The 17,216-nt window shown below is 32.2% G+C and overlaps 3 protein-coding genes and 1 pseudogene across 3 annotated transcripts; 2 read left to right on the top strand and 2 right to left on the bottom strand.

Moving 5' to 3' along the window:
* The first annotated feature begins 2,455 nt into the window (after positions 1–2,455).
* LOC124829976 (calcium-binding protein CML38-like) lies at positions 2,456–2,983 on the top strand. Its single transcript, XM_047303563.2, has one exon. The coding sequence runs from the start codon at positions 2,529–2,531 to the stop codon at positions 2,961–2,963; it is 435 nt and encodes a 144-aa protein (XP_047159519.1). The 5' UTR covers positions 2,456–2,528; the 3' UTR covers positions 2,964–2,983.
* Positions 2,984–6,477: 3,494 nt separating this feature from the next.
* On the bottom strand, positions 6,478–9,766 carry LOC124829971 (S15/NS1, RNA-binding protein). The gene is made up of 5 exons (XM_047303557.2): positions 8,901–9,766; positions 8,735–8,817; positions 8,497–8,608; positions 8,252–8,304; positions 6,478–7,219 (listed from the first exon to the last, which is right to left on the bottom strand). The coding sequence occupies exons 1-5, from the start codon at positions 9,649–9,651 to the stop codon at positions 7,052–7,054; spliced, it is 1,167 nt and encodes a 388-aa protein (XP_047159513.1). The 5' UTR covers positions 9,652–9,766; the 3' UTR covers positions 6,478–7,051.
* Positions 9,767–10,973: 1,207 nt separating this feature from the next.
* Positions 10,974–12,145, top strand: LOC124829975 (F-box protein At5g51380-like; annotated as a pseudogene).
* Positions 12,146–12,533: 388 nt separating this feature from the next.
* Positions 12,534–13,118, bottom strand: LOC148201369 (calcium-binding protein CML38-like). Its single transcript, XM_088110241.1, has one exon. The coding sequence runs from the start codon at positions 12,986–12,988 to the stop codon at positions 12,554–12,556; it is 435 nt and encodes a 144-aa protein (XP_087966367.1). The 5' UTR covers positions 12,989–13,118; the 3' UTR covers positions 12,534–12,553.
* Between the last annotated feature and the right edge of the window lie 4,098 nt (positions 13,119–17,216).

The following is a 17,216-nucleotide window of genomic DNA, read 5'->3' as shown; positions in this document are numbered from 1 at the left end:
ATTGGCAAGTGCAGCAAGTCATTTGTAGTACAATCGAATGGAAGTTTGTTTTTGGGTTTCTGCATTTGGAAAATATTGATAGTAGTATATATTATATAGATTAAGTGAAGTAGAGGCTATAAGTAAATTTCATCTCATCCTTTTTCACTAGATCATTATTGATCTTGTCTGTGTACTTATGCAAATCATTCACTATCATGTGAGTGCTCTTTAAATGTAACTCTAAGTTCATTCTTGACACTTAGATCCTAAGTTCATCAAACTTCAGTATAATCCCTCAATGACTTCTTGAATTAATCACTTGCGTTGAGATCATGACTCTATAACCAATTAAAATCTTAGATATATTCATAACATCTAAATGCACAAGGAGAATTAGTTGAATGACAACTTGGAACTAGTTCCTACTCAATCCCAAGCTAGAGAAATAAGAATGGGAGAAGGAGAAGCAAAGCAAAGATAAAAGCCTCGATATAAAGGTGCATATAAAAAGTGTAGAGACGAATGGTGAAACGCAAAAGTTTAGAAGAAGAAAATTAAACATTTTCTATCGATTATAGTAACTAACAAATATAAAAAGGCATTTTCTATATTGTAGGTCTAACCAGTATAGAAAAACTTTGCAATTTATTACAGTTTTGTCAATGCGTCAATAACTATACCGGTTCAGTGTCCAATCAGTATAAAAAGTTTTCTAATTTATTACAATTTTGTTACCATGACACTTTTTATACCAATTTTGTATCCAACTGCACCACACCATTTTCTATATAGATTATATTTATGATCGATATAGAAAGTCTTACAATATTTACAATTATCCTACGAAATCACTTTTTATACCAGGCAAATTACAACTGGTATAAAAATTCACTAGAAAAAGAGTTTTTTTATTAGTATCTTAAAATTAATGTGTTGTCATCCATATTAAAACTTAATATCTTTCCTTTATAAGTTTGTGTTTTTATTTCAATTTTACGAGGAAGAAACACTAACTTCCTGTATGTGAAGATACTTGGGAGTTCAATGAATGGAAAAAAAAAACTGAAACATCATATAAGAAGGCCAACAAAAATAAATCAATGTATTTGTTACATAATTAAGGTCAAGAATACTGAATTGAGTGTGTAGAAAGATATGAATAAATTAGTGCATCATCATGAGTGTAAACTCATGAAAGCTGAGGAGACCATCACCATTCAAATCAAAGTGATGAATCATAGCTTTGCATTGGTGAGTGGATTTGGATTCACCTAACCTAGCAAGCATGGTTTGCAAGCTATTGGGAGTTATAAAGCCTAACATTTGAGAGTCATTGTACAATTGTGTGTATTTGTATATAATTTTGATATACGAAAATATTTGTTATATTGGAATTGTTTTATAAAAACAATAACTTATTTGATTTTTTTTTTATCATGATTCATTTGAGAAAAAAAACCATTTCTTTTTAAATTCAAAAGTCCTTATTACATTTTAGATGTGAAAACAAAAAATAAATTAAAAGTTTATTTTACATATAATATTTTTTAAATAGTTTATCAAAATAAATTTATAAAAACTTTAATAATTAAAAGAAAGTATGCTTTTATAATTGTGTCCGAATATAAGTAATTTTTGTACTTAGAAGAATAATTTATTTTAAATGTTTTTAAAATTATTTTATTTTTAAGTTTAAACAAACTCAACCTATATTATATGTTTAACTTTTTAAAATAATGAAATTATATATCTAAAATATTATTGCAACTAAAAAATAATTTTGAATAGCTTTTTATAAAATCAATATTTATGATTAAAAACAAATATAAATTAACTTACATTTTTCAAAATATGTACAAAATAATCATTATACTAATTTCTATCAAAACGACCTTTTATTATTTAATTAAACAGTATGGGATGAATTAAAAAGTATAATCTTTTAATATCATAGACCAAAAATATTTAATATAAACTTAATTTAAAATACGCTAATCTATGATGAATTTGAAACTTAATTAAATTTATAAAATAATAATTATATATATTTTAAAATAAAGAAATATGGTTTAAAACAGAAATGTATTGTAAATTACATATAAAATTAAAATGAATTTCATTAATGTAACGTAAATTTAAAAGATAAATATTTGAACATTTTCTTATTCGAATTTATTTGTGTTTTGAAAGTGTAAATATTTTACCAAGAGAATTCAGGTAAGCCTTCGTGTTACATACACTAAATGATTTTATAGAATAATGTTAGATAGGTTCGCAGCAAACTCGTGTGAAAGTTACAAAATTGACTTTGTTTTGTACTGATATATATAGTTGGTAATAAAGCGGTACAAACACGCCATTCATTATTCGTTTGGCATCGTATTCTCCAATGACGCTGTGTTTTGGGCGCGTTAAAGCCCTTTTCCTCTCTCCTTCCTATCTTTCTATATATATTGAGATCCCACAGGAAACATATGAAAATCAGCATCAATTTACATAATCAGATAATCTATCTCGTGTTTGAGAGGTGTTGTTGATCGAGTAGGATGAAAATGGCTAAGAGAGATTATGAGCGTGTGATGAAGTATTTCGATGAAGATGGGGATGGTAAGATATCTCCATGGGAGCTGAGGAAGAAGCTGGGGATGATGGAGGGTGAAGAGTCAGTGATGAAAGATGTGGAATTGTTGGTTGAGGAATTGGATTCTGATGGAGATGGGTTTGTGAGTTTGGAGGATTTGGTGAAGCTGATGGAAGAAGCAGAAGAAGAAGAGAAGATGAGAGATTTGGAAGATGCTTTTGAAATGTACAATGACTCTCAGATGTTAGGCTTTATAACTCCCAACAGCTTGCAAACCATGCTTTCTAGGTTAGGTGAATCCAAATCCATTCACCAATGCAAATCTATGATTCATCACTTTGATTTGAACGGTGATGGTCTCCTCAGCTTTCATGAGTTTACAGTCATGATGATGCACTGATTTATTCATATCTTTCTACACACTCCATTCATTATTCTTTGCCTTAATTATGTAACAAATACATTCATGTTAATACAAAGCAAGTAACTTATTTATGTTTTATAATCAATCCAGAGAGTTCCACTCGGGAGATAAATTCTTCCACCACCTTCATATTTTTCTTCCTGTTCGTTAATATAAAGAAAGTTAATACAAAATTTGGTATTATAAGAAAGTTTATCCACTGACGTGTAATTGGTGAGATTAACATGAATGTTTATATTAGGTTAAAACAACTAAATTTAACGTTACCTAAACTAGTTCGATTCAATCAACTGCAGAGAATTCAGAATACTCATGCAATTGCTGAATTATTCAGCTTATAAAGTTCACTTATTTAGAGGAACCACAAGAGCAATAATCACTTTCTGACTGTGCAAAGGACAGTTTCTTGTGAGAATGAAAAATGTTGAATTTGTCAGCTGCCAACAACCACTGAGGTTTATAGTGGTTAGGCTAAGAAGAAACACAGATAACTTGCTCATACATTGATCAGTTAAGAAATCAACTTTCCGAAGATCCAAGCATTGAACAGATTCATTTTTGTACCAGATATGGAACTTTCTATTGTGAAATTATTAATTTAGCAACTACATGAATTTTAGAAATAACAAATAAACAACACTCGTACAGGACTTGCGACATGAAAAACAGCAGTGCATCCAGCAATTGCTGAGAGAATAGATTCGTAATTCAAGAGATCTGCCTTGAAGAGTGTGAGGTTTTCAGAAGCTCCCTCCAGTTTCTGCAAGTGCTCATATTTCTCACTACTTGCTCATAACTGCTTCTCAAACTTCACTCCAATATCAATCCAATCCAAACATTGAGAAATCAAGTAACCGGGTTGTCTCACTGTTCCATGGACATTGTAACCTTTGGAGAGAAGAAGCTTAAGAAGCCAAGACACCACGAATCCGATACATGCGTTGGTAATCGATTATACGGTATTTGTAATTGATTACCAGTGGCTTAATGGCTATTTGTACAAAAACTTGCAAGTCATGTCGGGAGAACGTAATCTGTAATTGATTACCAGTGGCTTAATGGCTATTTGTACAAAAACTTGCAAGTCATGTTGGGAGAACGTGACTCTCCATGGTGATTTTTCTATGCATATGGTTGTCTTTATCCATTTTTTCAATGGATGACTCGTGTTGATCATGGTTGATGGTTGCAAGTTTATAAAGAAATAAAATAAAATAGAATAAAATAAGAAACATGAAACAATAACTTGGAAGTAAACTCATTTAGGAAACTTTAAAAAATGTTGTTTTTGGGAAATTAATTGCATCTAGTATAGTGCTCTAAAAATTATGAGTTAATAGTCATTTGAAAGATCAAGTCTAGATTCCAACAAAACAAGAATCAACTCATTTGGAGTTGAGTGGAGAAAGTTATCAGCAAAACAACCAGCAAAGATCAGCTGACACGAATATATAAAATGTTAACTTTAAGGAATTAATTGTACCTACTCACATGTTCAAAAATTACAAATTAGTAGTCATTGGAAATATTGTTTAGTCTATTTTCTAATAAGAAAAGAATCAACTCATTTGGAGTTCGGTTTTACCTACTCAATTGGGGACGAAACAATCCATATAGGTGTTTGAACCAAGGTAGGTGAAGTCTATGACCATTTAGGAAGCTTACAAAAATGTTGTTTTTGGGAAATTAACTGCACCTAGTAGAGTGATCTAAAAATTATGAGTTAGTAGTCATTTGAAAGCTCTTTGAGTCTAGATTCCAACAAAAAAAGAATCAACTCATTTGGAGTTCGGTGGAGAAAGTTAAGAGTAAAACAACCAACAAAGGTCAGAGTTAACAAGAATATGTAAAACGTTAACTTTAAGGAATTAACTATACACATACTCAGATGTCCAAAAATTACAAATTAGTAGTCGTTGGAAAGATTTTTTAGTCTAGTTTCTAATAAAAAAAAGAATCACATCATTTGGAGGTCTGCGGGAAAAGTTATAATTAAAATAGTCGACAAAGGTCAAAGTTTACCGCACGTTATCTTATACGTATATATTTCCCTCTTGTTTACATATCTATTACTTATTGAAATTTCCTTTTAAAATTTGTGCAATGTAACAACATTAGATGACATGTTTCTTAATTAAAAAAATAAAAGAATTTCCTGTGACACTCCGAGAAGGGGTGTTACAACAATAGTCATGCACCTAACCTCAGTTGGAGAAAACCACCTAAATGAACATTTTTTTTTGAAGAAATAAATGGCCTAACATCATCATTGATGCACGGAACATACCCAATAGCATTGAACTCACTCACCCATCTCAAAAAATGGAAAAATTTAAGAAAAGCAGAACAAAAACTATCACGGGGAGTATTGTTGTTCCAACTAGGGAGTCATGTTGAAACTTTGTGTATAATTGTCCCCCAAGTCTCTGGTAATCGATTACAAGACCCCTTATAATCGATTACGAGAGCATGACATGGGACACCAATAGTCATGGACTTCATCTAACTTGGTGCAAACCACCTAAATGGTCATTTTTCTCAACAATTGAATGACTTATGTTGTTCATTGGTTAAGTAAACACCACTCATGACTAATAAACTCAATCATCCATCCGAAAAAGTGAAAAATGTCACCCAAAAACACAGACAAAATATATCAAAATTGAAATTTTATTCATACAATATTAGATAAGTACATATTATCCAACATCTATAATAATAATCTTTTGTATACTAAAACATGTATAAGACTTCATACAATGACAATCTCTACACATGTAATTAACATAAATTGAAAACCTATAATAATCCTAAGTCATGCATCACTTGTTCTCTTCGCACTTTCTCATGGTGCTACCAACCTTGACACGTTGGGGGATGTCAAAATTGCAAGAGGGAGAGAAGGGAAAAATAGCTCCAATGAAAGAGAGAGAGAGAGAGCACGAAGGGGGAAATGGAGGAAGAAAAGAGCAAGAATCCGTGCTTATTGAACCAACTTCGACACGATGGAGAGAGGAGGAACGAGACGGAGAGAGAGAACTTCAGTAGATGAGACCCATAAAAGCAATGGTGGAGAGAGTAAGAGCAACGGTGGTATATCATTTTAAAAAGAAAATTCAAAATGGACCAATCATTATGTGCCACGTGGCATTATAAAAAAGTTGGCAAAAATTGGTGATTAAAGAAACGTTTTCCAAAAATGTAAAAATACGAAACTTGGCTCCAACAACTTGGGCTCTTACTGTATGTTTAATTTTAAATAGGTAGTTGATAATGGAATAGAGAATAGTGGAGTGCAACCAAAACTGTTTTACTAATTTATATTTGTACAAAAAATAATAATAAAATATAAAAAAGTAGATCATGATCTATTATATTTTATTATTCCACTCCAGTTAAGATGCAGTTGGTGTAACTAAGCTTTTAAATTATAGAATAATTATTCTGTCATTGTAAATTTAACTTATTATGGTTCATAAAAAAAATAATGTAAAAATTTAAAAGTTATAACTCACTTCATCACAATTCATTCAATACAATTCACCACTATACGGATGAGATCGAGATAGTAAAGGCCCCTAAACGGGTTACATCTCATAAATGTGATAATGTTTCACACTTAAGGAATTGCAAGTAAATAAGAGACAAGTTGTGAGTGGTCAAAATAATACTTTAGCTTAAATTCACCCAAAGGTTCTAGGTTATGGTAGGTGACTTTGAGTAGTGTGCACAAAATTATAGGTCCAAAGCTTATTGCCACTATTGTACAAAACAAAAATCCACCCAAGGCTGGCATAAAATAATTGAAGGGGCTGATCAGAATATTAATCTCCTCACAAAAAAACTGGAATAAGAAATTGCATCAGTAATTGATGCGAGGATTGTAGTGTAAAAACCAGACCTGAAAACCAATGATTCAGCCTCTTGAGCAGTTTGGTTCACACCTGATTGACCCCAATAAAAATGCACAACCCAGCCGACTTTTCATCGTGCGGCTGGTTTTCTTTCCAATATGTTCATGTTGGGGGTTTCTTTCATCTAATCTGACCACCAGATATGCAACCCTAAGTTGCCATACTAGTTCGAGATCTATAGCTATGATCAGGATTATCACGAAGACCCAGCTTAGAGATAACAAAGCAATAGGAATCCCAATCAGTTCTTCTGAGGTATTTCAGTAATCTTTTTCTCCTCTGAACCATTGCTACCAATCCTTTACGAGAATGAACATCCTAAAGAACCATGGAATGAATAGAGTCAGAAAAGAGTATATATATATACTACTCTATATTTACATCGGATTAAATGGACCTTTTATTAAAATGACAGGGTCACATTGCATGGAATAAATCTGATTAGTTACGTTCACAAAGTAAATATGAACTGGTTATAAAGGGTAATAACTTCCATAATATATAGCATAGGCTGGTCAACTGACATAAACAACAGAAAGATGAAACAAAAAACACAATGAGAGTACAGTCACCAATCCAAAAATCCTGTCTACAGCCATATCCAAGATTTTATTAAGTTATAACAACGTTCAGTATATTTGACCTTCTCTAGAAATCAAATAAAGCTAAAATCAAATTGTCTCCTATGTTAAACAACTGAAACACTCGCATAGATGAAACTACAACTCTGAATATCTAAAAAAAATGGCAGGGAAGCCAGCTAATCTCAGTCTTAAATCATCTGCTACTGAAAGTGTAATGCTCCATGCCAGGCAAACTAGAGTTAAATCACTTGTCAGTAAATAATTATAATGCAAGTCAAAGTTCTAACTAAATAACAGAACAACCAACTAACGTCTTCAATGATTGGTGTGTTTTTCTGTGTAACAGTACTATAAGATCATATGGCTCTCTCATTGCATAGTAGAGTGTATTAAAATAAAAGTCCTGACACTTTATGATGAGTTTTCAAAAATCTGCTCCTTCCTAATAAAGAAAACATTCAATTAATCATACAGTTGGAATAAAATTTTAAATCAGTTTTTTTAAAAAAAAAAACAAATCTTACATTCTATGAACACAGAACACTAACAAAAGAAATTGGAGGAATTCCTTGAATTTCAAACTAGATTTGCAAGTAGATGCCACAATTAAAATGTCCTCCATAAATTAAGCAACAATGCCCGTTAATAATGTATATAGAACCACAGATAACAACTTCTACAAATTTTCTAATGAAGAGTCTTCTAGTCACTGGTCATAAACACAAGAGTATATTAAAAAGAAATGGAATACGAAGGGACAACTCACCTTCTTGTGTAGGACTGCTGATAGATGCTTAATCTTAGTTGTAAGTTGTGCAACTGCATAACATCAAACGGACAGTATTAATTCCCTAACAAGTGCCTATCAACATTCTCATATGGATCAGCAACCTCAATTTTCACGAAGACCAATATAGCAAATAAACAAGCAAAGCAAAAGTAATCCCTTCCTTCAAGATCTTTTTCATCAAACAAAGACATCACAAATCAGTAATGAGCAATTTCCCTTACTTTGAACACGCGCAGAACCGCAGTCCGACTCCGACATTTTAAACTCATCCCTAACCTTGGCAAGCTCAATTTTCATCTTCTCAGCGGAGGACATGTTATCCGGATGAAAGTACTGGAAATAAACAGTGCCAATATTAGGACATCAAAACAAAAACACTATAACAGGTTGTGGATAGAATGAAACGAAGGTTGACACAAACAAATAAAAGCAAAACATGTAAAATGTAACAATAATTACCTTTTCAACAAGATGGGGTATAGGAGGTTCCAGAGAGAAGGTTGGAGCCCCACTCAAATGGTTCAATATGCTATGTCCCTGTACTGGAAAACACACACATAAAAACAGTTAATCAACCAGGTTAAAAAAACGACAAGAAGAAGATTTTGTTAAAGTAGTTACTGACATGAAGCTTTCTTCTCGGTAAGATTTTGCTCTTCATTAATCTCAGCGAGACATCCCCTTATTACCTCAATAGTAGAATCACGGGTATTGGAACGGGCTTGCTCCTCCTCCATCTTCCTCAACCTCACCAACCTCTCACTCAACTCCCTCACTGAAAACCAACCCTTTTCCTTTCCCTGTGGCCTCAGCATCCTCAATTTCTTCCCCAAATCCTCCACGTTGTAAGTCTTCAAGAACCCCGCCGAAAACATCGTCGTTGACTTCGTACCCTCTTTCCTCATCTCTTTTCCGAAAATGTTCTGCGGCAAGGCATTCGTGCCGCCGATCATCCCAGGACGACCCTGCGACACCGGGGTTTGGGGAGCAGACAAGTTCCGCAGGCTCTCGCGAATGAATTGAATGTTGGGGGAGGACGATTCTCCCAATCTAGGGGGATTCCCCTGCACGTTGTGGCGCTGGTAGATTTGCTGGAACGAGAATTGTTGTTGCTGCTGCGACGGGTTACCGGGCGGAGGTGGAGCGGTCTTGGCACGAAACTCGCTGAGGTTTTTTCGGATCTCGTTTGCGGAGGGTGGTTGGGAGCGAGGGTTTGAGGAAGGGGAAGAGGGTTGTTTGAGACATTCCCTGACATCTCTGAAAAGGGAAGAGAAGGGAGAGTTGGAGCCGGAGTTAGAATCAGAATTCGAAGTAGAGAAGAACAGGGTGCGAGAGCTGGTTGCCCTCCGACGATTGAGACGGAGAAGAAGGGCCATGGCAGAAGATTGCACTAGACCTAGTTGTTTACCAAAGAGGTCAAGGGTTTGAAGCTCTAAAAGCTTTCCTATCTCAGTCGGAATAGGACTAGATAACTTATTCTTCTGCAATAACCTAAGATAATACAAAACTGATAATATATATGAATATCTATTTTAGTTTTTGATGAAAAAACAATTCTCCTTGCATCGTAGTTTAATTAAAAAATGTATGCTAAATATGAGATGAAATGTGAAATATTACGTAGAAGATTTTTTTTTTAATATATGAAAGTATATATATATATATATATATATATATATATATATATATATATATATATATATATATATATAACCTACCTTGACATAACTAATTTAAATAAAATTATTTATATTTAGAAAATGCAAAGATATTTTGAAAAAATAAACTTTAATATCTAACCAAATATAATTAAACATCATTAATAAAGAGATATAAAGAATAAATACATTAAAATTTTAAAAGATCTAACATTTTCATACTATCAATAAGTTCTTCTATTAAAACAATGCAAAATGATATTATTCGTCACACGAGAAAATTTTATTGTTGTGAACCTAGTAGTCATCTTAGACTATCCAATAAAGGTTCCCTAATTACTAAAATCAAAAGAATCATGAAGTTGAAATTAGTAGTGAACTTCTCTAAAAATATTATATAGGAGAACCTATCTAATATCGCTTGATGACAAACAATTGAGGCAAAAATCTAACAAGAGAAATAGATGACTATCATGAACAAATGTGAGTCTAACAATCATATCTCCTAGCTATAATATGATAACAAATGTGTTGTAATAAAACTTTGCGCCCCTTGCTTCTGCAATAAACTTTTCAAAAGAAGTTCTCCTAGAACTAGGCACAAACATCAAAGATTGATGTCACACACAAACGCACATAGAAGCCATTTTAGTAGTGGGTTTTAAGCCTAACTCAACCCCACAAAACCGGCTTGTAGGATGAGGTTTGCACCTCACTTATATATTATAATTTGGCCTTATCTCTAGTCGATGTGGGACTTCCAACAATCATGACCACACTGTTACTATGAAAAATGTGAAGACTGACTGACCCAAATGAAAATATATGTATGAAAAGTAAAAGCCTCAAAAGGGAAAGCTACAAATCACCATAACATGCCAGCCAAAGAGGCAAAAGACTTTGTGGAGCTTCATGATTAGGACCAGCACCAGTCAAATACAAAAAAGAAGGACCCTTCTTTTTGAATCAAGAGCTTCCTTTCGTCACCTTGATTACCAAATCCTCACCACTTTTTAACACCTCCAAAACTTGCTAAATAAATAACCTCTGATCAATCATATCTGACTTCATGATCACTTGAACCATTCCTCCATCTTAATCTTGTTCTTGTGCTTCACAGATAGAGTGCAAAACATGACTGTGAAAGATTTTCCTGAAGAATGTTGGGAATCAGTCTTCAGATTCCTTGGCCTTGGTCATCGTCATTTGGAGTCTCTATCTCTGGTTTGCAAGCAGTTTCTTGCCATTACAAATAGGCTTCAATTCTCTCTCACAGTGTATGATCCAACCATTCCACTTCTTCCTCGGTTGTTCCTTAGATTTCCAAGGCTCAAAATCTTAGACCCGAGTCTCTTGAATGGCCACCGTGAAGGCTTGCTTCGTCAAATTTCACAATCTGGGTTGGAGCTTGATTTGATTAATCTATCCAACCAGAGAACACTTCCTGTTGATGGCTTGCGAGAACTTGGCTCAAACATGAAAAAATTGACGGTTCTGATCTGCTCAAACATTGGCTCGCTTCGTGATAGTCATCTGGTAATCATAGCTTACTGTTTCCCATTGCTTGATAAGCTTGACATAAGCTTCCCATTGAATTCTCAAGCATCTGGTTTTGGGGTTCTAAGGCTGTCTTCTATGCTTGAGAATCTTCGCAAGATTAATATCTCTGGTAATCATTTGATCACTGATAAATCATTGTTCTCTCTTTGCCAAAACTGTGTCATTGGAAGAGATTTCATTCTTCATCTGTTTTAAGATCACTCAAACAGGCATTGCCTCTGCGATCCGCCTCAGACCCGGTTTGAGCTCCATTGCCTTTAACATTGAAAAGAAAAGAATACATGGACCTGGTTTAACACTGACCCCCATTGACTTGAATTTGATCGATTCATTAAGGACTTTGAAAAGGTTAACTGATATTGATTTGTCCAATTCTGTTATCTCGGATGAGTTTCTCTTTGCGGTTGCAGAAGGTGCAGGTCTTCTGCTAAAGAAGCTTATCCTCCAAGACTGTTGCAATTGTACATTTTCAGGAATCTCTTATGTGTTATCCAAATGCCAATCTGTTCAATGCTTGGATCTTCGGAAAGTTGATTTCTTAATTGATCAATGTATGAGCAAGTTATCTGTGTTTCTTCTTAGCCTAACCACTATAAACCTCAGTGGTTGTTGGCAGCTGACAAATTCAACATTTTTCATTCTCACAAGCTGAATAAGTGATTATTGCTCTTGTGGTTCCTCTAAATAAGTGAACTTTATAAGCTGAATAATTCAGCAATTGCAAGAGTATTCTGAATTCTCTGCAGTTGATTGAATTGAACTAGTTTAAGTAACGTTAAATTTAGTTGTTTTAACCTAATATAAACATTCATGTTAATCTCACCAATTACACGTCAGTGGATAAACTTTCTTATAATACCAAATTTTGGATTAACTTTCTTTATATTAACGAACAGGAAGAAAAATATGAAGGTGGTGGAAGAATTTATCTCCCGAGTGGAACTCTCTGGATTGATTATAAAACATAAATAAGTTACTTGCTTTGTATTAACATGAATGTATTTGTTACATAATTAAGGCAAAGAATAATGAATGGAGTGTGTAGAAAGATATGAATAAATCAGTGCATCATCATGACTGTAAACTCATGAAAGCTGAGGAGACCATCACCGTTCAAATCAAAGTGATGAATCATAGATTTGCATTGGTGAATGGATTTGGATTCACCTAACCTAGAAAGCATGGTTTGCAAGCTGTTGGGAGTTATAAAGCCTAACATCTGAGAGTCATTGTACATTTCAAAAGCATCTTCCAAATCTCTCATCTTCTCTTCTTCTTCTGCTTCTTCCATCAGCTTCACCAAATCCTCCAAACTCACAAACCCATCTCCATCAGAATCCAATTCCTCAACCAACAATTCCACATCTTTCATCACTGACTCTTCACCCTCCATCATCCCCAGCTTCTTCCTCAGCTCCCATGGAGATATCTTACCATCCCCATCTTCATCGAAATACTTCATCACACGCTCATAATCTCTCTTAGCCATTTTCATCCTACTCGATCAACAACACCTCTCAAACACAAGATAGATTATCTGATTATGTAAATTGATGCTGATTTTCATATGTTTCCTGTGGGATCTCAATATATATAGAAAGATAGGAAGGAGAGAGGAAAAGGGCTTTAACGCGCCCAAAACACAGCGTCATCGAAGAATACGATGCCAAACGAATAATGAATGACGTGTTTGTACCGCTTTATTACCAACTATATATAGCAGTACAAAACAAAGTCAATTTTGTCACTTTCACACGAGTTTGCTGCGAACCTATCTAACATTATTCTGTAAAATCATTTAGTGTATGTAACACGAAGCCTTACCTGAATTCTCTTGGTCAAATATTTACACTTTAAAAACACAAATAAATTCGAATAAGAAATGTTAAAATATTTATCTTTTAAATTTACGTTACATTAATGAAATTGATTTTAATTTTATATGTAATTTACAATACATTTCTTTTTTAAACCATATTTCTTTATTTTAAAATATATATAATTATTATTTTATAAATTTAATTAAGTTTCAAATTCATCATAGATTAGCGTATTTTAAATTAAGTTTATATTAAATATTTTTGGTCTATGGTATTAAAAGATTATACTTTTTAATTCATCCCATACTGTTTAATTAAATAATTTAAGGTCGTTTTGATAGAAATTAGTGTAATGATTATATTGTACATATTTTGAAAAATGTAAGTTAATTTATATTTGTTTTTAATCATAAATATTGATTTTATAAAAAGCTATTCAAAATTATTTTTTAGTTGCAATAATATTTTAGATATATAATTTCATTATTTTAAAAAGTTAAACATATAATATAGGTTGAGTTTGTTTAAACTTAAAAATAAAATAATTTTAAAAAAATTTAAAATAAATTATTCTTCTAAGTACAAAAATTACTTGTATTCGGACACAATTATAAAAGCATACTTTCTTTTAATTATTAAAGTTTTTATAAATTTATTTTGATAAACTATTTAAAAAATATTATATGTAAAATAAACTTTTAATTTATTTTTTGTTTTCACATCTAAAATATAATAAGGACTTTTGAATTTAAAAAGAAATGGTTTTTTTTCTCAAATGAATCATGATAAAAAAATCAAATAAATTATTGTTTTTATAAAACAATTCCAATATAACAAATATTTTCGTATTTCAAAATTATATACAAATACACACAATTGTATAAAATTAAAAAAAAACTAGATATTATTACTATATATGAAGTATACCGATTAGAGTTAAAGGTCATTTATGGACAGTTAGCAGGTATATTAGCATGTATTAATGGGTCAGATTATCTAACGTTTTACAAATATACCATATTAATAATTAATTTGATTGCCTAAAAATATACTGCATTAATGGTTAATCAATGGGCTTGGCTGTCCCAAGCCCTAAAAATATACTATTGATGTCCAGGTAAAGACATCTTTTTCTATCCTCATAAAATAGAGACTTCTTTATAAAATATATTTGACTATATTTTTCTATCATAATAAAAACAGAGATTTCTTTATGAAACATATCTGATTTGAGCGTCGGAGTGTATTTTGTAAGTCAACAACCCATCAGAGCAGATTGTGTTATTGAAGATAATTGAACGATCGGAGTAGAGGAAAGCAAGGAAGGACGACCGACCCTCGTACCAATTCAACCAAAACATTTGGCGCCCACTGTGGGGCCAAACAACATCCCCATGAAACCATGAGGGACCAGACGCGCGCTCGGTCTCGACATCGCTATTTCGGATCAATACCAAGTTTTGCAAACTAAGAGCAAAAAAATCCATATTAATTTCTAAAGGCATGTCTTTTGTTTTAAGAACTCTCAGGTAACCATTAGAGGTTTATGAGGCAAAAAATTAAATGCTTCCGCATAAAAATAAAATTATAAAATTTGAAGCATTTCCTTTATTTTGTTTAACGCATATTTTTGTGAGTAAAAATATCTTGTACAGGAAGAAGGTTCAGTTCCTTCCCACTGGGTCAGTTGGACCACCTACGTTCAACCTTGTCAGGTTCCAATGACTTTTCATTATAAAAATAAATTATAAGAGGTTGAAACAATTACTTTATTTTGTTTAACGCATATTTTTGTGAGTAAAAATATCCTGTACACAAGAAGGTTCGGTCCCTTCCCACTTGGTCAGTGGACCCCCTACGTTTAGCCTTGTGAGGTTCTAATGGCTTTTCATTGTAAAAATAAAATATAAAATATTGAAGATTAATGAATGTTGTAATGGTTCTCAACTTTTTGTTGCACCTTTGAAATCTAATTAAATTGAATGTGAGAAAAGTTTTGAAATTGGCAGCTTCGGGATTCTTGCTTAGTCAGCTAAAGCAATGCAGCACTTTCAAACACAAGCACATCATAACACGAATTCCTCATTTTTGGCCACCAAACGTTCAACCAAAGACAGAACGGTCTCACCTGCCTGGCCATCCGGTTTCATGTTTTAAAGATAGGTAAATCCAATACATTGAGATTGATTTCCGTGAGTTGAGTTAGAAAATTTCAAACATCGATTTTACAGCACAAACAATGGGTCGAAGGAGAAAATCTGAATAGGAGAGAAAAACAATAATCTAATGTTAGATTCTTTAACCATATAAATAGTACAACAACTCTTCTCTTTTTCATCAAAAAATAAAAACACCTTCCACACTTGTTTCTTTCATATTCTCTTTTTCTCTACACTTTTTCAAGTCATGGCATCTCAATCATTCTCCGTCAATTTCTTCCTCGTTGCTCTCATGGCAGCTCTTTTCTTTGCCGTGGCCTCCGCCGAAGAATTGTCTCCGGCGCCGGCACCGGGACCTGATGCTGGAGATGCTGGATCTCTTTCTAGCTCTATGGCCATAATTGGAGCTTCCATTGTGCTTTCAATGTTTGCCATATTCAAGCACTAATTTGATATTACGGGAACGATGATTGTGAGATGAGTTGATCCATGTTTTATGGAAAGAAAAGAGACAAAAGAGAGAGATTCGAGTGAATCATTTATTGTAGGTGTTTCTGAGAAACAAGAGGGATTTTTATACCCCATTTCTACCATTCGTTATTTCAATTTCAATGAGTATTAATACATATTCCCATTGATTCATTATTGCTCTTCCTTTTTTCCAATATATATATATATATATATATATATATATATATATATATGAGTTAATGATGTAATTAGAAAAGGTTAGGACTTAAACATTACAAAATAATTCAAAATTTTAATTAATGAATAAATTAATTGAGATAATATTTTTCTCAGCTAGCAAAACTAATAAAAAAAATTAAACTCATAGTTTATCTTGGAAGATATTGGAGAAAAATCACACTTCAAATTAAAATATGTTGGGATAAGAAATGTTTTTGGATTCCACATAATGTGATATAACATTATTACATAAAAAGACTTTTTATATGGGATATTTTCTGCTTTTTTATATTAAGTAACATTCAAATATGGGTGGTGACATAAATTTAACATAGAGAAATTATATACACAAAAAATATATTTATTTATTTAACATCATTCTTTTTTATTATTTTTTAATATATATATATATATATATATATATATATATATATATATATATATATATAAAGTTCACTTCTTTATAATTATTTCGAATGTAGATCTAGATCAATGTCTAATTTTTTTATGATAGTTCAAATGATTTCACTATTGTTTTGTTTCCTAATTTGTAATGATTGTTCCTTTTATATTGTTTGGATGACATCAAATACTCTGATGGTAAGGTCAATTCAAATTTGACAATTCAGATATTAAATTTGTAATAAATACAAATATTTATCTTCTTACTTCACTTCAAATTTATATTTAAAAAAATCGAAATCAACCTTTGATTAACAACCATCTAACTTATGGTAATTATACTTTATTTTAAATTGCATAATATTAAAGTCAATCTCTTCGTAAACTAATCTTTTAGTTTCATTTATAATTTTATGGTTACAAGAATTTGTTCGGAAGATGTATTACTAATAATTGATTTATCTTGTTCATGACTAAAGAAAGAGAGTCATGCATACACTAATATAATTAGAAACATTATAAATGTTGAGTGAATTCATATTATCTTTTATCTTATGTTCAATGCTCTATGGCAATTATCTTCAATACTTAAAATTGAGTTCGTACGTACCTACTATTTTTTGTTTATTTTAGTTTTTACTATATATTGAGC

This window comes from Vigna umbellata, chromosome 3 (assembly GCF_029865625.1).
Source record: "Vigna umbellata cultivar VRB3 chromosome 3, Vumbellata_1.0, whole genome shotgun sequence".
NCBI lineage: Eukaryota > Viridiplantae > Streptophyta > Magnoliopsida > Fabales > Fabaceae > Vigna > Vigna umbellata.
This window is presented reverse-complemented; position numbering and strand designations above follow the sequence as displayed.